Source organism: Peromyscus eremicus, chromosome 15 (genome assembly GCF_949786415.1).
Source record: "Peromyscus eremicus chromosome 15, PerEre_H2_v1, whole genome shotgun sequence".
NCBI lineage: Eukaryota > Metazoa > Chordata > Mammalia > Rodentia > Cricetidae > Peromyscus > Peromyscus eremicus.
This window is the reverse complement of record NC_081431.1, coordinates 64,608,244-64,629,497: the sequence shown is the minus strand read 5'-3', so window position 1 is coordinate 64,629,497 and position 21,254 is coordinate 64,608,244. Positions and strand designations below refer to the sequence as shown.

The following is a 21,254-nucleotide window of genomic DNA, read 5'->3' as shown; positions in this document are numbered from 1 at the left end:
GCAAATGTAAAAAAAAAAATAATCAATGACTCTAATAAGTGCTTTATCAAGCCAATCATGCTTTAAAGTAAAACTTCTCTCTCTCTCTCTCTCTCTTTTATTCAGGATAAACTCACAGCTGGCAATGCCTTGGCTTTTTTGGGTCTTGAGAGAAAACTATTTGAATGTCACAATTAACCACAGAAAAACAAACTTCCAAGAAGCTACATCACTTCTGTCTTTGAACATGAGTCAACCATACATCACTAAAATTCTATTTTGAATTATGTTACCCAAAAAAATGGAATATCCCCCTCAGGACAATGCAGGAAGATCAGGAATTCAAATTCCAGGCCAGTATGGGCTACATGAGACTGTCTTTAAATGAAAAGGGGTGAGGAGTGGGGGGTAATGTTCTCAAATATTCTAACTTATTAATAATAACAAGATGTTTCATAAGGTCTTTATTCTGAAATGTAATGTACTGAAAAGCAGTACATTGCTACATATGCAAATAAGAACTATTTAATTTGGAGATTTAAAATTAATGTATAATTAATGATCTACATAGAGAAAACCCAACACCAGCCTTACTCTAGAAGGCTCAGGTGCATTCTCTACTTTGATCCAAGACACGGGAATTGTGCTCAAGTAATCTGTTTTTTCCAGTTGTAACACTTTCCAATAGTCTAGTCATTCCCTGGGAATGTTTTTGTCTTTGTAAACTACACACAAGATATGTGCAAACTCAAAAGCTAGTTAAGAAAGCAAGGCAAATGCTCATGGAATAATTGCTGAGTGATCCAACAGAAAGCTCAAAAACACTTCAGTCCAATTTATTTTAGTCTCCCAGAGTTTGGCAGATCTTAGAACTTGGGCTGAGTCCAGGAGGATGGATGGACACTTCCTTAAAAAGTAAAAGGATGGTGGGCTGGGCATGGCAGTGCATGCCTCTAATGCCAGCACTCAGGAGGCAGAGGTAGGCAGTGGATCTCTGATTGAGGCTAGCCTGGTCTGTGTAACAAGCTCTAGGCCAGCCAGTCAAGGATACATAGTGAGAGTCTGTCTCAAAAATAAATAAGTAAGTAAATAAACAAACAGAAGAGGGAAGGTAGATCAGAAGAAAAAGCTATGGGGACAGAGGTGTGAATTCGGAGTGGATGAAACTTGTTCTAAAGGGAATTTCATCTGTAAGTTTACTTTTATCAGAGCAGGAGGTGGAGTGAGCTCTGGGGACTGAGTGGGTGACACCATGATACCCTTTGTTCAAGGCCCCACCAGTCCACCTGAGTCGCAGCAAAGGGACGTGGGCCTGGGGCAGGGTAGCACGCAGCATCTCTCCTTCACATCAGATAATCTTTCCATACTACACTCTTAACTTGGGAGTCATACTTGCTTTTCTTCCCATTATTCTTCAAAACCAGGCTCACTGTTAATGCATACCTTGTGGCGGCTCTGCAACAGGGAAAGATGAGACCTAATTCCTGCTCCCTGACTCCCATTCTCTTATTTTCGCCATCTGTGCTTCAATACCCTCCCTCCTTCCGGCTCCTCTCATTGCTTTCTAGAATTTTCCCCAACTATCACTCTACTTACTACTCCAATCTGTCTTGAAAGAAAAATAAAGTTGAACAAAGCAACAATCGGAAGCATATGTTACTGTTTTCCACCTTCCCCAAATCTTTGGAAGAAATGTCTATTCCTTTTCAAATATTTCATATCTGAGAACTACACACATAATATTTTTGTTAGTTACTTTTGCTTCACTGTGACCAAAAAGGACACACAAAAAACTCAAAGGAAGTTTCAGTCCGTTGTGGTGGGGGAGGGAGGCCTGGCAGAGCAGAACAGCTCACACTACTGTGGGACAGCAGCAGGGAGAGAAGGCCTGTGGGCGTGGACTTGCTCCTTTTTCCTTTTCTCAATCTGGGACCCAGCCCATGGGATGGTGTCATCTACATTCAAGGAAGGTCACTGTCTCTTAGTCCTCTCTGGAAGGGTCTTCACAGACACATCTAGAAGTGGGCTTTAGTAATCTCAAAATTAACCATCCCAAGTCAACCTGACATTCCAACACATCTCCTTATACCATAAGATTCAATCCCTCCCCAACCCCAATGCTCCAAAGCTCTAGTCCAGTTTCCCGAGACTGGGGCAAACACTTAGCTGTGTGCTCTGCTAACATCAAGGTATATAATCCCAAGTACCTATCAAAAACATTCCCACTCCCAAAATAAAGAATCCAGGAAGGATCTGCCCAAAGCAAGACTGAAACCTGGCAGGGCAAATATTAAATCCTGTAGCTCCACGTCTAGTACCCAGAGCTCATAGAGCTGTGCCAGGGCTTGGGAAAATCAGTCCCCATGGTCTTGCCATTCCCAAGCCACCTAGCCTCTCTTGGGCTGGCTCCACGCGGCCCAATACTTTCCTCAGGAGAATTCCCAACTTCCTGACATCACCAACATCCTGGGGTCTCCACAACATTCATCCTAGATTTCACTCTCACAGCTTCATGCACTGCCCTCTAAGGAGCTGCCTGTAAGGACTCTAACAATGTTACACATTGCCTAGCCTCCCAGACTCTCCTTTGAAATCTGGATAGAGACTTCTATTGTGAGAGTCTGTGCAAGGAAGCGGTAAACTTACTGAGAACTTTGGATGGGGCAGAGTGCAGAACGTTCTTCCCACAAGGTGGCCTTCTAGAAAGAACTGTACAAACTATGATAAGTGAATGCACTTGGGAGCAAGGACATGAAGGGAGTATCTGGCATGTCCACATTCTCTCTGTGGGAAAGGCAAAGGCCTGGGAGGAATACTCTTGACTCTTTTCACGTGACCAAAGATGGTAAGACATAATGCCAAATGTATTCCCATGACGTATTTTCTTAAGCTAACCGTGAACATCACCTCATGTTTTGCTTGCTTTAATAATAAAAATGAGAAGTGCTCTGCTTGTTCTACTCTTGAGCTCAAGCACCTAGGGTCCCCTGGTTGACCCCACATATCAGATCTTTGGAATATCCTACGATCCCAGAGACTTAGCCCCGGTGGCCACGGGGTGGGCTAACATCCATGACTCTGCAACTCTTACATTTTGTTTGCCTGCAAACCCAGCAGCATGTGGACAACAGCAATGTCTGCTTCCAGCCTGAGCAGTAGCTGAGCCCCTCTGACCACAGATGGAGGGGCCTCCTGAAGGAACGCCTTAGAAAGTGCTGTGTTAGTTCTCTACTCCAGGGACAGTCTTTCCATTTAGTTTGCATCTCTGTATCCTCGTAGCTGTGATGAGTGGGGCTCACTGATTGCATAGGTTCAAAGTATCTTTTCTACTGTCCTGGTGCAAGATGCTTGGCTTTTTTTTTTTTTTTTTAAAGACAGTCTCAAGTATCCTAGCCTGACCTTGAGCTCAACTCACAATGTAGCCAAGTATGTCCTTGAACTTCTGACTCCTGTCCACCTCACCACCACCACCAGTGCTGAGGTTACAGGCTGTGCCACCACGCCCAGTCTGTTTTTATGCAGTGTTGGGACAGAACCAGGGCTTCATGCATCCTCGATGCACTGTCTGCCAACAGAGCACCCACACCCTCCTGGGTTCTTTTTAAGAGCCCAATCTCTTCAAACACCATGCTTTCTTAAGCCTTATTTTGGAACACCATTCTTTTCTGACCCAATTCTTTTTCAAATCTTCTCTGCTCTCTTGCTCCCAGTTCTCACTATAAAACTAGTTAAAAGCAGCCAGGAATGCCCATTCCAAAGCTGGGATAATGGGCTGCCTTCAAATTTCCTGCTCCAGTTTAACTAGTCTATTACCAATCTATCCAGCCTCCCATAGACTTAGAGCATAGACAGAATCTAGGCACCACAACACAAATGGCCTCTAGTCTCCAATTCTCAGTAGCGCCCTTGTTCCCAGCCACAGGCTCACCCATTCTCACTGGCTCTCTGCCAGGAGTTCTGTCGGCATACTCCCAAGTGTTCTAGGGCCGGCTTCCCGACATCTTCCTTCCAATCAGTTCTTCTCAACCACAGTCAGTCAGTGTCAGAAACAGCTCCACTTCTCCGGTACCAACTTTCTCTCTAGTTACTCTTCTGACGGTGTAATCAAGTACGACAGAAACAATTTGAACCAAAAGGTTTCTTCAGCTCAGTACCAGAGATTTTAGTACCAGGTATGACGGGGTGGAACACGGTAGTTCATGCCACAGTGACTGGAGAGCAGAGGGTACCTGTGGTAAGGGGGGTTTCTTTCTTCCCTTTATTCTATTCCATTTGCACTCAGGAGGGGTCCTTCCCCAGGTAATTTCTCTCTGGAAATGCCCTCACAGACACCCCCAGATGTGTGCCATTCTAATCTGCGAGGCACTTATCTATCCTCCCAAGATGACAGTCCAGACCAACCACAGGATATGACTGTTTGGTTATCAGGTGACCTGATTACTTTATTCAATGTCACAAATACATGCAGGTATTACAGTAGTGTTAAAGGTCCATTAAGGGAAATGGCATGGAATTAATGGCCTAGAGACCTAAGATTACAGCTAGCCTGGTCAATTGCCTGGCTAAGGAATCATCCCTCTGAAAGGTGGGCTCATCTTAAGGCAATGGCTCTCAACCTTCCTAACACTATGACCTTTTAATATAGTTCCTCGTGTTGTGGTGACTCCAACCATTATTTTCATTGTCACTTTATAACTGTAACTTTGATAGTTATGAATTTTAATGTAAATATTTGTGTTTTCAGATGGTCTTAGATAACCCCTTGTGAAAGGGTCATTAGACCCTCAAATGGGTTGCAACCCACAGGTTGAGAACAACTGCATTCAATTATGCTAAAGGGATGGGAAAAATATTAGGCTTTGAATGAAGTTGTGTACTTTTCCTTTCCAGAATCGCTGCCCTCTGCACAGGTACTTAAGGGCCATAGCCAGGCAGCCTCATTAAGCCTATCACTTCTGATATTTGCCAAAGCCTAGGCATGCTAACACACACACACACACTGGAATTTCTCCTTTCTGTTAGCTCTCCTCTTTTAGCCATGTAGCTTACAAACAGCATGACTTTTTTCTCATCATCTTCCTCCTCCAGGTAGATACTAAGGTTTATAGCTTGGTGGCCCTGCATTTTTTTTTCTTCTCCTTAAACCCTAATAAAGTTGTCCTTAAAGTTTCTTCTGAGTCTTTTAAATTTTTTTATTAGCATACTAAGAAACCCGAGAAGTGACCAGTTTCCCAGGTACCATGTAGCCACCCCAGTGGAGTACCCCAAAACTTCTAGTAATATAGTAGATGCTCATATTCATCTTCACAAGAACATTTTTCTATGTGCCAGGGATTCGAGAATGTTCTAGGCCCTGGATGGGGAGGGTGTATAGATGTTAAAAAAAAAGGGGGGGGGGATGAAATTTGAAAAGTGAGGAACATTAAGGGAGGAGGCAAGAGAATAGAGGATGAGAGGAGGGCCAGGAGGACAGAAGGAAATTTCTCTTCATTGCTAATGACCTTAAAGACATTAAGGAAAATGTGACAGTGACTAGGAGACAGAGCGGAAGTAAAATATTCAGTTGTGGAGCCAAAGAAAGCCATAGTAAAGAGGACAAAGGAATCCACTGTAAAGAGGACTGGTTAGCCATGAAAAGCCTTCCTGCCTGGCAACAGTGCAGAGGAGATAGGGTCAGGAAGAGATTGGAGCATGTGGACAACCGAAAACAGAGGAAGCCAGAAATTTAGTCAGATCACAGTGAAGCGTTTAGATTTTCATATTGAAGCTGTTCAAAAGAATTAACAGAATAGTATAAATTTAAGTCTTGTGGCAGGGAAGGACAAGCCAAGAAAGACTCCTGGGGATGGAAGTGAGAAAGGGAGAGATTCTTAGTGTAAAGCAGCAAGATCATGTGAGGCCAATTAGAGAAGCAGCACAGAAGGCCAAGGTCAGTTAGTTTTGTGTATCCAAAGGAATGGAAAGGCTGAGGCTGGAGAGAGGGCTCAGCATCTTCCAGCTCTTGTGGAGGACCCAAGATTCAGACCCCAGCAGCCATTACCTGGCTCACAACTCCAGTTCCAGGAAATCTGACAGTGTCTTCTAGCCATTGTGGGCACCATGCACACATGTGGTGCACATTCATACTTGCAGGCACTCAAACATACACTTAAAAATAAATGTTTTAAAAAAAAATGAATGAATGGGGTTTAATGGATTAACAAGATAGTTCAGTGGATAAAGGTCACTGTCACCAAGGCTGATGACTTTAGTTCAATCCCCACAGTCCATATGGTAGGCAAGAAGAGGGTCCTTCACATTGTCCTTCAACCTCTACATGTGTGCTCTGGTGTGCCAGCAGCAACACATACAATTGTTTTTAAAAAGTTTTAATTATATCATCTATGGACAGATAGATCTAACTCTTCCTTCCCAATCTGCTTTCAGTTTGTTTCTCTTTTTTTATTGTATCACCTAAGACACTTCATACAATGTTGAAAGGACTCAACAGAGAGGACACAGCCTTGCTTTCTCCTGGATCTTAGCATCTTAGCATCAAGCATCATGCTGGCTATGGTCTTCTGTAGATGCTCTCTGCCAAGTTGAAGAAACTCTCCTCCGTTTCTTTTTTGGTTTTTGTTTTTGTTTTTGTTTTTCTCTTTTTTCTCAGTAGGAATGGGTGTTGGAGGAAGGCACTGATAGAATGTTGCTTTTAATCAATCTAGGAAACAAGATGTGCTATCTTGCTATAATATCTGTAACAAGGTATTTAGGTAGCTGTTCACAATAACCACCTACAATAATCAAGACATTAGCATAGTATGATGGAGCAGGCAGTAGGCTGAGGGCAGAAACCCCAAAAATACTGACAAACAAAAGCTTCAAGTTTTAATCACAAACACGCCAGCCCTTTTATTTATTTTTTAGGAATTTTTTTAGATAGGGTCGTTTTCTTTACATTTATCTATTGTGCATGACTGTGTGTCATTGAACACGTGAAGGTCAGAGGACAACTTGTAGGACTTGGTTCTTTCCTTCTACTAAATGGACAGATGTGACTGAACAAAGGTTGTCAGCAAGTGCCCTTAGCTGCTCAGCCATCTCACCAGCGCTCACTTGCTTTTTTTCTGGATCTCGCTCCGTAGCCCAGGCTGGCCTCAAACTCACAAAGATCCGCCTGGCTCTGCCTCTCGAGTGCTGGGATTAAAGGCGTGTGCCACAACCGCCTGGCTGCTCACTTCCTTTTTTAGAAGCCAGTTTGTATTACCCTATTGCAGTCTTCAGCACACAGCTAAAAACTTAAACATAAATTGGTCATAAGTAATAGGCATTAACTCAGAGGCAGATAAAATGTAACCAAGTAAGTGGTATTTTCTTGCGAAAAGATGGAATTAATCATCAGTTATAAGAGATCTTACTTTATAAAATCCTAAGGAATTTTTTCTTCAGGCACCGGCCTATAATCCCTGCACTCCAGAGGTGAGAGTAGGGGAATCAGGGGTTCAAAGGCATCCTCCAGCCTCTGTCAGTTCCTGGACAACTTGGGTTATGACATTGCCGCTTCTCCCCAACCTTCCGCAAACTCCGAGCAGCAGAAACCACACACAGGTTTAAAACCATACACCCAATCTGTATGGAAGGCCTAGAGAGTCATGTTCTCCAATTATTAGTTGCATAATGTTTGGCAAGTGATTTAAAAAGAAAGATATCTGCAGTGGTGCCCCCGGTCTGTAATCTCAGCACTTCGCAGGTGAAAGCAAGAGGATCCGGAGTTCAAGGTCATCCTTGGCTACATAGTGAATTCAAGGCCAGCCCGAGACACAGGCACATTGTTTTAAAAATAGTAAACGAAATAAACCCACCCCTTGGGTTTATTTTAGGTTTATTTAAAGTAACGTTTTAAAGGCGTTTACCTCCAACATCTACTAGCGACTTGGTTTGGTTTGGTTTGGTTTTTCCGAGACAGGGTTTCTCTGTGTAGTTTTGGTGCCTGTCCTGGATCTCGCTCTGTAGACCAGGCTGGCCTCGAACTCACAGAGATCCGCCTGGCTCTGCCTCCCGAGGGCTGGGATTAAAGGCGTGCGCCATCGCCGCCCGGCCTACTAGCGATTTTTTTAAAACTACAGAAGACACCGAGGTGCCGACCACGGTTAGAAAAAGCGTTATTTTTTCCAAGTCTTTCCTAGCTGACTCCTCTCCCGAGCCGTCCGGCATTCGTGGGCACAGGAGCCAACACACCCAAGCAAATACACCCAGGAACTTGTACGGAAAATGGAGGCCGTGGCGTGAAGCCGTACGAGAACAGACTTTCCTGTCTTCAATGAACCCGCAAACTCACAGACCGAGATATAAACCGCAAAGTTGAAAGCATCCGCCCAAACCCTATTGCGCAGCCGCGTGACCTCTTCCCCTCCGCCCCGCCCCTTCGCCTTGCTCCCTTCCCGTACCCAGCATGCACCGCGTCGACCTTTTCTTTTCGAGTGACCCCTGCTTTCGGCGCCTTCCCAATGACAAGAGGCGCGGAGCATTGTGGTCCCGCGGGCCAGAGAGAGAGAGGCGGGAGACCGGAAGGAGAAGGCAAAAGACCAGTGCGAGCCGGCAGGGAGGACCCCGGCGCGTGCGCACTGGGAGCGGCAGGACCGGAAGGGGCGAGGCACACTCTACGGAGAGCGCATTGGGGCGGGGCCTCGAGGCCTTGGCGCGGAGTCCCCGAGGCGGGCGGGGAGGGGGCGGGCTCAGGGTGCGGGCGGAGGAGGAAGTGTCATGGCGTCGGGCCGTGGAGCTTCTTCTCGCTGGTTCTTTACTCGAGAACAGCTGGAGAACACGCCGAGCCGCCGCTGCGGAGTGGAAGCGGATGAAGAGCTGTCGCATCGCCAGCAGGCGGCCAACCTCATCCAAGACATGGGGCAACGTCTCAATGTGTATCCTTTTCCTAGTGGCGGCCCTGCGTCCCCCACGCCCCGGTCGCGCTCGCCGGGTGACCGGGCCTAGTGCCCTGCGAACATGGCGCCGCTGCCTCTGCCTTCTCCTGGCCTCGGGAAAGAGAGAGACACGGAAAGCTTGGGCCCGGGCTGCCGTGGCGAGCCCGAGGAGGAGATGAGCCGGGGAAGGCAGGCCGGGAGCCCGCGTTGTGTAACCTGTGCCTGGAAGCGCGTGATGCGCTGGGGAATATAGCATTGCTGCCCCGGCGAGAGGGGGATCCGGGCTGAGCGAAGCCCAGGGACGGCCCCTTCCACTCCTTCGGAAGTCGGAAAAGGCTTTGAGACGCAGGAAGGTCCCAGATATTTCACAGAAAGCGTTTTCCAAGCCTTCCTTGCCGGCTCCAGGGCGGCTCTCTTGTGCTGTGGGAACGCGTGGGGATCTTTTATGTTCTTTGGGTGTGTGGCGCGCGCCTTTCGACTACTTTATTTCTGCTGTACTAAGCTGTAGCCATTGCAAATAATTCCCGGGCGCTCTTTACGTAGCATATTAGAGTAATTTGGCATCGAGCCTGGTCTCTCTCTTTTCCCCGCAGACTTTTTTATGTACTTACTTACAGGTTGGGGGTTGGATTTAGAGTAAATGGGAAGGAACTATAATAAATCGGGGGTTTTCCATCCAAATTGATTTTTAGAAATATTTTTTCAGATTATTTCCTAAACGTTGCATCCCAGCTCTCAGCTTACAATAAACACTGCGATTGTTTATATGCACAGGTTTTATATGCACCATTCTTTCACCAAATTCAACAGAAATGTAAGTACTGTTTTACTGTCTTAGTCGCCGAATGTTAAAGTGAATAGGTAATGCAGGAAAAGTTAGTTGGTCATTGGTTTTACTGTTGGCTTTAGTGTTCTGAGTTTACTGTAAATGTGAGTTATGTAGTAAACATTTTGCCTCAAATGCAGGAGGGTGTGTGTGTGTGTTTTATTAATTAAGCTGTAAGGCTTGGTGTTAGGCACTGCCAGACCTTCTGAGACAAAACAAAACAAAGCAGAACTTGTTTTGTTGGTTTGTTTTTTGTTGTTGGTTCGTTTGGTTTTGGTGTTTGGCTTTTGGTTTTGGGGATTTTTTTTTTTGTTTTTGTTGGTTGGTTGGTTGGTTTTTGAGATAGGCTTGCTCACTGTGTAGCTCTGGCTGTCCTGGAGTTCACTATATAGACTAGGCTGACCTTGATTTGAACTCAAAGATATCCCTGCCTCTGCCTCCCCATTGTTTGGGATTCAGGCATATACTATTGGGGGGGATGGGGCGGACACGTTTCTTAGCTCAAAAAGGCAGCGGTGTTTTATTCATTTACACTTTGCAGCTGGGGTGATTTATATTAGAATAATTTCAGTAATCTGATACAGAGTATGTATCTTTTCCTTGGGGAGGCTGCATCTTAATTGTTATAGGACTCATTGTTTCGATTGTTAAGGATTGAGATTTGTGTAAACATTGCGGCAGAAGTGATACTTTTGAGAGGGCAGGCTGTTGAGGAATCCTTCCGTGAAGTTTCTCGCAGTGTGAAGAAGGTAGTAAGGCTGTGTCGCTTGTCTCCTTACCGGTTTTGGCAATGGCAATGTCAGTCCTCCCATCCCTACCATCAGATACACTGTCAGTTTCGGTTGCAGTAGACCTGTGGGATAGTCTTGTACTGGTCTTGATGTAATGTGCACGTCGTTATAAATGGGTAGTTATTTTAATTAATCAGTTTGTTTACTTTGAGACCATATCACTATGTAGTGCAAGCTGGTGTCAAACTCAGAATCCTCCTGCCTCAGCCCCCCTGAGTGTTGGAATTATAGGCCTGTGGAATTACAGACCTGATTTGAAATTTTAAAGCTATCAAAGTTATGAGTTGATGTTTATTCCTTTCAGAGTAACATGCAATGCGTTTTCTTAGTCCCCATGCCTGTGGGTATTAGAAATGTTTAGCTCCCACTTCAATTTCTCACCACTCTTTACTCTTTGCCTTTTATTATAGTTTAGATAGTGTTATTCTGAAAGGTAGATGTAAGAAAATGGGCCGTATAAGGGCTTATGTTGTTTATGGATAGTCATTAGGTTCTCAGTTGCTAAGGAAACGGTTTTAGAAAAGTTTCTTACATTGTTACTTTTGAAGTGGCAGAAATTTCCAGGTTTAAGTTCAGCTATCTTAAATCTAACTTGGTTCATCAAATTTGCAAATTTTTTTAAAGATGGTGCATATTTTTAGTAGATTTGGGGCTCTTGCAGACCCTCTTCTATGCTCTTTTTCTTCTTTTTTAAGATTTATTTTCTGTATGAGTGCTCTGTCTGCATGTATGCCTGCAGGCCGGAAGAGGGCATCAGATCCCTCTATAGATGGTTGTGAGCCACCATGTGGTTGCTGGGAATTGAACTCAGGACCTCTGGAAGAGCAGCTGGTGCGCTCTCCAACTCCTTCTGTGCTCTTTGAATCTGCTTGAGTCTTGCTCTTTCCTGATTCTTTTGTATCACTCTTAGTTCAGTAACTGGTATAGAGGAGAAAAGAACCTCTTGGTAACAATGTTTAAGCTAAGAGAATCGAGATTTTATTTCATATCTCCCCAAAAGTATGAATTAATATTGAACACTACATAAATTTGGCTTTTTTTTTTAAGTAGCCCTGGATAATGTTGGTAGAAACTACAAGTCAAAATTGTGGGAATTCTTTTTTGTGATGGGTTTACTTTTCTATTTTCAGTAAAAGATCTCACCACAAGTTCTGCTTTTTGAGCCTTCCATCCCTCTGTCTGTTTCGGTGGCTTGGTTTGTGTGCTTTAAACAAACCTTTTTCTTAAAGGTAGAATCTGTGTCTCCAGATTGACTTAGTTACGTCCAAGTCATTTGCATCATTGCTTTCACCATTCTTAGTGACAAAGCCATTCAATATTTGTTATTGCCCCTCTTAATCTCTTACACATGAAGGAATACTTGAGCACTTTATACTGATTTTTTTTTAGCAGGATAATAAAAATATCATCTGTTTGGGGAAGCAGCTCTTCCTTCTTGCCTCTTTTTGCGGCATCCAAGGTGGCTTTAATATTTGTATCGTGTACTTGTATCAGTTGCATAGCCTCAGTAGCCCTCCTACACTACACGCCTGATCCTTTAGGCATGATTCAGATTGAATGTCAGTCCTGCTTGAATTCCTACTTTCCTACATTCTTGGAAACTTTTTTCTTAGACAGTTATAGTCAAGTGTCATATTAAGGAAAAACACAAAGTATCATTTGACAAGTTATCCAATGGGATAAGCTGAGGTGCTGGGACAAACGGTAAGATCTTAAACTGTCATGTATCTATGATACTACGGTATCTTTCAATGTTCAGTGCTTCATTTTAGTGTCCCAGATAGACAGATTTAAAAATAAAAAAGCATTTATTTGCTGTTTATTTAAGAATGAAATCAATCTTAGCCTCTGTCCTTCACCCGGAAACTGTCATTCAGTCGTCAGTTTTCTTGGAGAGTCAAATAAGTGACTGTATACAGCTTAAGAATAAACCCACCTTTGGGACTGGTAAATAAAGAATACCCTCCTTGGATCAAGGCAAGAGAAGTCTAGTGGGCTGGTGAGATGGCTCCAGAGGTAAAGGTGCTTCCTGCCAAACCTGATGACCTGAATTGGATCTATGGGGCCCACATAGAAGAAGGATCAATCTCTCCCCCACACACACACTCCCCCTTCCCCTCCCTCCCTTCTCTTCCTCCTTCCCCCTCTCTCTCTCTTTCTCCTTCCTCCCCTCCCCTCCCCTCCCTCCACTCACAAATAAATATAAAAGAATGTTTTAAAGATGTATTTTTATTTTATGTGTATGGGTGTTTTGACTGCATGTATGTCTGTGTACCATATGCATTCCTGTTATCTGGGAGTCCAGAAGAGGGCATTGGATCCTGTGGAACTGGATTAAGGAATGGTTGTAAATCACCATGTGGGTACTGGTGATTGAACCTGGGTCCTCTAGAAGAACAGCAAGTGATCATAACGGCTGAGCCATCTCTCCAGCCCCGTGATGTGTTTCTTTACTTAGATTACTACCTTTCTAGGGCTGTTGCAGTCAGAACTACCTATAATATGCAAACTTCAATGCATCCTTGTCTTGTTTAAGGACCCAAGAGTGAGTTAGGTGGGGTAACTATTGGGGGCCAGTAATCTTCAGGAATGATGGTATTGACTTATGAGAATACTTCAACTTCATAGTTCGTTTTCATTTATACATGTTCATTTGATCTCCAGCTACACAAAACAGATGTTCATCTGCTTGTGCTAGAACTTTTGGGGAAGGAGCGGGGTGACCCTATACTCAGGCTGGTCTTGGAGTGACTATATAGCCTGGGGTGGTCCCAAATTCCTAGACGTCCTACCTCATGCTAAAAATTCATTTTTACTTTCTTATTTACAATAGTTATGCTTCTTAGTGACTTCGTTTTTAATTAGTGAGTGTCTCTGGAATCAGGAAGGCAGTCTTCCTGAATTTCTTACCTCCTCATTGATTTGGAGGAAGGCTGTTCTTCATGAAGGGAACACTACTCCTTTTCTTCTATTCCTCTGTAGAACATGCCTGTTAGGCTGCAAGGGTGGGGTGTTTTATTTGGGGGCTTTATTCACCATTCTGTCACTAGTTCCTAGAGAAGCCATCACAAAAGAGGCTCTCCGAGTTAGACTGTCAGAGAGGTTTGGTCTTGGCTTCCAGGTCTAGGGAAGTGTCACCTACATTTTCTTGATAAATATACTCCCACATAGATCCATTTCAAGCAGTGGTTCTCAGCCTTCCTAATGCTGCAACCCTTTAATACAATTCCTCATGTTGTAGTGACCACTATAAAATTATTTTCATTGCTACTGTTAGGAACTGAAATGTAAATATCTGTGTTTTCCGATGGTCTTAGGTGATCCCTGTGAAAGGGCCATTCAATGCCCCCCCAAAGGGGTCTCAACCCACAGGTTGAGAGCTGCTGATTTTAAAGTATTTCTTTATTGAAAATTATAGCTGTATAGTAAATGAAACAGTATAACAGGGTTAGGATAAATCGTCCCCTAACTTATAGTATCAGCTGCTAACCGTTTGGGGGCCTCCTTTCTAAAATATTTTTTGCCTCTGTGTGTGTGTGTGTGTGTGTGTGTGTGTGTGGGTGGGTGGGTGGGTGTGTGTGTGGGTGTGTGTGTGGGTGTGTGTGTGTGTGTGTGTGTGTGTGTGAGAGAGAGAGAGAGAGAGAGAGAGAGAGAGAGAGAGAGAGAGAGAGAGAGAGAGAGAGTTGTATCACAGAAGTTTCTCTTTTCCCCATAGCATTAGATTTAGCACATAGCATTAGCATGGGAACACACAGACTTGGATTTTACTTTCTAGATGAGGTGTGGTATAGTTAGTTTGCAGTAGTAAGAATTCAGCTCATACATACTAGACGTGTTCTCTTAACTGAGCTACCTCCCAAGCCAGGAGCTGTTAATCTGTAAGATGGCATCAGAAGGCACAGTGTATCAGTTTTGTCTTCCAGGAGATGTTTGTTGTTGGGGCTGGGATTATTATTGTTGTCTAGTGCACAGAAGCTGGGAATGCTTTTCAACAGTTTATAAACACAAAGGGCTGCAGCTGGTCCACCTCTGGGGGGGCGCGATTTCACTGGTTCTAAGATTGAGGAATTCTGGATTAGCCTAAAGAATTGAGAGAAGGGCAGAGTGGATGCCAGTTAAAACTGTTGACTCCACTAAATTAGTTGCAGATTCGGTTCATTTCTTATAATGAGTCATCACATGCCCTAGTCTCCAAGGACCTTAATAAAATTTATGAACATGATTTTTTTAAATTAAGAACTCTAAGGACAGTTTAGTAGTTCAAAAATTGTAAGTTTAAATTTAATATAATAATAAACACTGCCTTCCTGTGAACTTGTGTATTACTAAGAAAATTACCACATTTCTTATTAGTGAGGTATTTTTACTTTGTCTTTTAATTTTGTTTATTGCAAATGTGTTAATGAAATAAAATCAATTTAATTTTGCTTTCATTATATTCTGCTTAGATTTCTTTAATGATTTCATGAGAAGGGGTTGTTTTTTGTTTGTTTGTTTGTTTGTTTGTTTCTTTGTTGAGACAGTTTCTCTTTGTAGCCTTGGTTGTCCTGGAACCCACACTAGAGTGGCCTCATAGGTGTGTCCCACACTGTCCTGAAGAGGGATTTCTTGTGTGCTCCTAAACAGTTACTTAACGTTGGTGTCTTCTTTCTCTTTTTTTCATGCAGATAAGGAAGATAGGAATCATAAAGCTTAAAGTCTGTGTCTGAAGTCACACAACTACAGTGACAAAAACAAGTCTAACTCAGATGTGAAGTCCGAATCTCTATACCTCCCTTAGGTATCTGCTCCTGGGGCATCTTCAGAGCCCTGAAATTTCCCACTGAAAGCACTGTGAAAGGCATGGTGTAGGAAAAGTGATTCAGCAGCTGCCTCCTTCAGTATCAGCAGCTGGCTTGATAACAATTAAGCTTCTTCACCCGGCTGTACCCTGACTTATGTAATTAAGAGTTTGTGGGAAGGCCTGGCATCTTTCATCTTACAAAGCCTCCCCTATGGTACCTAACCCCTACAGTTTTCTCTTAAGGCTGTGGCTTATGCTTGGTAACAGTGCATTCATTTGCATAACAGCAGGACCTGTGTTCTACAAATTTGAGTTCAGAGCAGTGTGACAAGCAAAAAAGGGATTTATCGCTTTGCTTGTAAATACAGAAGACATAAACAATGGTGTCCCTTAAGGAAGTTTCCTAGTAAGAGAGAAAAAATTACCTAGAGGTTAGCAGGAGTCTGATGTGAAGTGGCTAGGAGCAAGTTGTTTGATCTGGTTTATACTGGTGAAGATGAAGATGTTTGCTTCATCTTCTGGATTGAAACTGGGAGGTCATGATAGGCACTAACCAAAAGTGGCTGTGTAACACATAAATGTGGTGATTACACTAGGGAGCTGATTTATAATGAATGAATTACAGAACTCAAACGGTATGAAATAATTCCTAAGCACTGCTTTTGTAAAAGGCCTATATCTTATCTTGTTGAAATACTAACATCTGAATTGAGATACTGTTGCTGTAAAATGCCACATTTTAGAGGCCTAACATGGCAGAAATATAAACTATCATATTTAACAGGCTTACAATTGATTTTAGGTTATTGAGATAAAGTACATTTGAATTAATTTTATTTTTAAGAGGTTTCCAAGTTTCTTGTTATTTGTGGCTGAGTTTTTCTGTTTAAGAAGTCTGTTTTAAGCCAGGCAGTGGTGGCACAAGCCTTTAATCCCAGCACTCGGGAGGCAAAGCCAGGCAGATCTCTGAGTTGAAGGCCAGCCTGGTCCACAGAGTGAGTTCCAGGACAGGCACCAGGCACCAAGACTACACGGAGAAACCCTGTCTTGGAGGGGAAAAAAAAAGTCTGCTTTAGTCTGTAGATACTAGATTATCAACCAAAACTGTTGAGGCTCAGCTATAGTAATGTGCTCTATAGACACAAATGTGCACTAACACTAATTTTAAATAGAAGTTTTTTTAAATAGAAAATATTACTATTTTGTGCTTAAATCTGAAGATAGTGAAAACTGATAGTGAGTTGTGCTTGAAAAAAAAAAACAACTCGGAGGACAGAGAGAAAACCTTTAGAAAAGCTTCTAAAGATTTAGGGCAGTCATTAAATGTTCAAGAGGTTGGAGAGGCTGAGCTTTTCTGAACCTCTCCAAGGTGGGCATTAATGGTTGTTTTGTAATGTTACTCTAGCTGTTGAAGAGATCTGATATCTTTAGCATTGGTTGCTTTCTTATTTATTTATTCTTAATAGCAGACTCTTACTATGTATCTCTGGCTAGCCTGGAACTCACTGTAAACCAGACTAGCCTTGAACTCACAGATCCACCTGCTTCTTTCTCTTCAGTGCTGGTGTTAAAGGCATCCACTACCATGCCCAACTAACATTAGCTTCGTTTAAAAGTATCTTTGTTGAGAGACAATTCACAGACCATAGATTTCATCTACTTAGAGCCCATTCATAATTCAAAGCATATCGTGTTATACTATACCACCATTTCAACAATCCCAATTTACAGTATTTTCTTTCCACTCAAAAGAAACTGCCCTGTAGCAAGTGTTCACCCACCCCTTCCCTCTCTGCAGATCTCGAAAGTGCTAAAATTAACTTCTGTCTCCGTAAGTTGGCATATATCTTATGTTAGTCAAATTATGAATGATAAGATCTTGAACATAGCGTTTTTAAAAGATCTGTCTGTGGTGTGACGCTGCTGGAACTTCATTTCCTCTTACTGCTGAATATTTCGTCTGTCATGTGCTTGCACCACCCATTTATCATTAGTGGACATTTGGGTTGTTTCTGCTTGTCAGCTTTATGAGCAATGCTGCACTCAGTGTTTTAGTGGAAGTTCTGGATTGTGTGTTAATTCTAGACTTCAGTGTCTTAGATAGCTTTGTGAAGCACATTTCAAGGAACCTGCCAAACTGTTTTCTAAAATAGTCACACCATTTTACCTCTTCAGAAATGCTTTTTGAGGGTTTCAGTAGCTCCACATTACATTAGCCTGGGGTTTTTTTGTTTTTGTTTGTTTGTTTTTGTTTCTGTGTGTGTGTGTGTGTGTGTGTGTGGATTCTTTATATATTGTGATTTTCACTTTCTTGACAATATTATTTGTAACATAAACATCCAGTTTCTTATTTTAGTTTTTCTGTGCTTGTGTTGATGTCGTATTGGTGTCACATTGGAAAACCCCTCGTCTAATCTAGGAACACTAATATTTGTGGGTTTGTTTGTTTTTTAATTTTTAAGAACTTATTTTGTGTCCTCTGCTTGGTAGCCATCTGCCCACTTTCCTTGCTCTTGCCTCTACCTTTAGGAATCTGCCCTGCCTACGTACTGTACATCAGTGGGAGTTGGCAATACTTGCTCTTGCTCAGGCTCATCTCACTTAGTCCAGTATTCTGTCTACATTATTACATCTAATAAGGACATTCCTTAAAAAAAAAAAAATATTGTGGCAAACCTGCTGTGGATGCAGGCCTGGAATCTCAGCACTTGGGAGGTAGAAGCAGGCAGATCTGGAGTTAATTCTTGGTGTAGAAGTTGGAGGCCAGTTCTGGCTTACAATGAGACCCTGTCTCAAAAGGCAAACAAAAAAGTAAAAAGAAGGCTGAGTGTGATAAGAGCAGGGGCCCTAGGTTTAATTCTCGGTATGAGAAATAAATGAGTAAATAAGTAAATAATGTCAAAACAAACAAAGCATTTATTTTTGCTGAATAAAGCAGTATTTATTGCTGTAGGGTCTCTTGTGTCTCAGGCTCACTTTGAATTCACTATGTAGCCACCTTGAACCCTTAGTCTTCTGCTTTCGCCTCCCAAGTACATGGAGTATAGACATGTACTACACATCTGACTTTTATTTCTGTTATAGATTCAATTCTTGGATTTAGGCCTTTGACACATTTTCAGTTCATTATTGTATATGATCTAAAGTAGACATTTTCCTTTCTTTACATGTGAGTATACAGATAGTTGTCCCAGTACAATGTGTTGTGTCTGCCCTGATTATCTCATAGACTTTCAGATAGCTACACAAGCCTAATGAAGTCTCCACTTCTGGCAGCACTAGTGAGACCCTACCAAAATCTCAGCTCCCACCCCTCCCCCAGCCACACAGTTATGACTACGAATACAGCCTTAGAGTAGGTTTGGAATTCAAAGAGTGTGAGTCTCCCAAGTTGTGTTTGTGTTTGGTTTTTGTTTTGTTTTAAAGATTGTTTCTCCTGATCTTTTATTTCCATGTGAATTTTAAGATCAGTTTGTCAGTTAGGTTTGGTGAGTTCTTATTGTTGTCTTCACAATACACAACTGGAAGTGTGTCCTTAGTAAAGCTTGTAAATAAGAATATTTGAAAGCCTGTACATTGATGTTCTTATACATGCAGTAGTATGTCAACATTTAAGATTTATTTATTTGTATGTATATGAGTGTTTTTATCTGCATATGTTATATATACATGCACTACCTGTGTGCCTAGAGGCCAGAAGAAAGCATCAGGTCTCTTGGAACTAGAGTGACAGACTGTTGTGATCAAACCTGTGTCCCCTGCCAGAGTAGCCAGTGTTCTGACACTGCTGAGCCATCTCTCCAGTGCTGTGTGGTTTTGCCCACTCACTGGCCTAATGGGATCTGTCTCTGTTACAGGAGACAACTATGAAATGACACCTATCCTTCAAAGTATAAGTTAACTGTTTTTCATTTTCTTAGAAACAGATTCATAGTGTTGAAATAATCCCTCACTGGACAACTTTTCAGATGGCAGATTGTGTAACACATTAAATATATTGTTTGGAGTACTCAGTCTATAAGCATCAGTCCTTATTTCCTGTGCTGCTTTTCAACAGTATTGAATAGTAATTTTTAGCCTATTAAACCAGCTACCTTTTAAATGTAATCATTTATTCCAAGTTGAAGATTATTTTAAATCAGTGTGAATTTTCTTGTGTGGCAATATTGTGTGCATAATTTTATGAATGAGAAAACAACAAAGATGCTAGACTGAGTCACTGACGCTCTCTGCTCCTCTGCCAGGGCCTCCTTACAGCAGAAGTAAGGCGGTGAGCACTTTCTAACATGCTTTTTACTGTATTGGTTCAGTTGGTTCAGGCTTAGAAATCTTTCCTGTGGTAACAGACAGACATTCTGGTTTATTCCAGTGCTTGTTGGTGGGGGTTCCCTTGCCTTCCCTAGTATTGAAGTTCTACTTCTGTCCTTATTCTGAGGTCTTTGTGCGTGCCTTTACCACTTTTCCTAAAGTATGTATAGTCTCTGGCAAGTGCTTTCCCAGTTTTTAGCTGTGATTAGAGCTAGGTGAGTATTTATTAATGAATGAAGGCTTCTTAAAAGACACTAAAAAAATAGTTATTCTAGTCTCAGTGAGGGTGGCAGAGATAGGAAAATATACAGGGCAGTTAATTAAAAGGACAGGGGAGGAATGTCTTCCCTGCTCTGAGAGCTTAAAAATACAACACAACCAATTAGAGTGAGCCTGGTGCTAGTTTATTTGCAGACATGGCAAGCGGGGTTCTCTGGGACTTTTCTCAGTCCATTTAGTTGTGGCGTTCATGCTCATCAAGACTAGAAATCAGTGAGGACCAAATGGAGTCATTTGAAACTTTCTACAACTTAGTAATTACCCCAGCCTTCTGTTAATTCAACTGACTTTGCCTCCAACCATCAAGGTTGAAGGCAGCATTGGAGTGAAGAGTGTCATCAGTGAGAGGGTGTCATGGCAGAGAGGGGACGAGTGGCCAGAAATGAGCGGGAGGAGAGCAGGTGGAGAAAGGAGTCAGGTCAAGGAGGAGGAATGAAAACACATGGGCATGAATATTGAAGTGATAGGAAGTGTCAGGATTCCTTCCAGTGCTTCAGTATTCTTAGGTCTGCAACAAACCCTTTGAAGAATTGAGTTTAACTTGAAGGAAAAAAGATGAGCAAGAAACAAGAGCATTTTAAACATAAGCTTGTTGTTGTTGTTTGTTTTTTGAGACAGGGTTTCTCTGTATAGCTTTGCGCCTTTCCTGGAACTCGCTTTGGAGGCCAGGCTGGCCTCGAACTCACAGAGATCCGCCTGGCTCTGCCTCCTGAGTGCTGGGATTAAAGGCGTGCGCCACCACCGTCCGGCTTTTTTTTAATTTAAGATCAAAACTAACAGTACACAGTTGTTTGATTTCACATAGAAATATTGTGGCCTTATTCCCATGGAGTGCTTCCTTAAAGTGCCATGCGTATATTAGTTGGTTATAGTCTCACCCCAGGACTATAAACTGGTTCTATTTCCTGATTCCCAGAATAGTTTGCCTGTGCTACTCAGACTGCAGTGAGACAGCCTGGCTACTTGGCTCCAGCTGGCTTCAGCACCTCTGCTCTCGTTTCCAGTATTTGAATATCACATTTCTACGAAAGTTTATCTTGGTTTGAGAATGTAACATTCAAAAAAGGGCCGGGGGAGCTGGACATGATGTGTAGTGCACACCTCTAATCCCAGCCCTCAGGAGGCAGAGGCAGGCAGGTCTATGAGTTCCAGGTCAGCCTGGTCTACAGAGTGAGTTCCAGGACAGCCAGGGGTACATAGTGAGACCCTGTCTCAAATGAGCGAGTGAACAACCAAACACTTCCCTCCGCTTTCCTTTAGCTGGAGTAATCTGAGAAAGTTTCTTGAACTGGATAGTAGAACACTGAAGTATTGTATGTGCCTCTCTCCAGTGAACTGAATCTGTTTCTGTTTGGTCATAGAAACCAAACTATCTATACTTCTCTAAT

At 42.7% G+C, this 21,254-nt stretch overlaps 2 protein-coding genes across 4 annotated transcripts in view; both read left to right on the top strand.

Moving 5' to 3' along the window:
- The window catches only part of Acmsd (aminocarboxymuconate semialdehyde decarboxylase), a 36,624-nt gene extending 36,270 nt beyond the window's left edge, over positions 1 to 354 (top strand). The window contains exon 10 of the mRNA XM_059280505.1: positions 106 to 354. Within this exon, the coding sequence (XP_059136488.1) occupies positions 106 to 177 (72 nt within the window). The 3' untranslated portion in view covers positions 178 to 354. The remainder of the gene's footprint in view (positions 1 to 105) is intronic.
- An 8,342-nt stretch (positions 355 to 8,696) lies between these two features.
- Ccnt2 (cyclin T2) overlaps positions 8,697 to 21,254 on the top strand; it is a 31,568-nt gene continuing 19,010 nt past the window's right edge. For all 3 annotated transcript variants that reach the window (XR_009383364.1, XM_059281214.1, XM_059281215.1), the window contains exons 1-2: positions 8,697 to 8,879; positions 9,612 to 9,693. Coding sequence is in view for 2 of the 3 variants with exons in the window: in XM_059281214.1 (XP_059137197.1) it covers positions 8,722 to 8,879; positions 9,612 to 9,693 (240 nt within the window). In the remaining variant the exon portion in view is untranslated. The remainder of the gene's footprint in view (positions 8,880 to 9,611; positions 9,694 to 21,254) is intronic.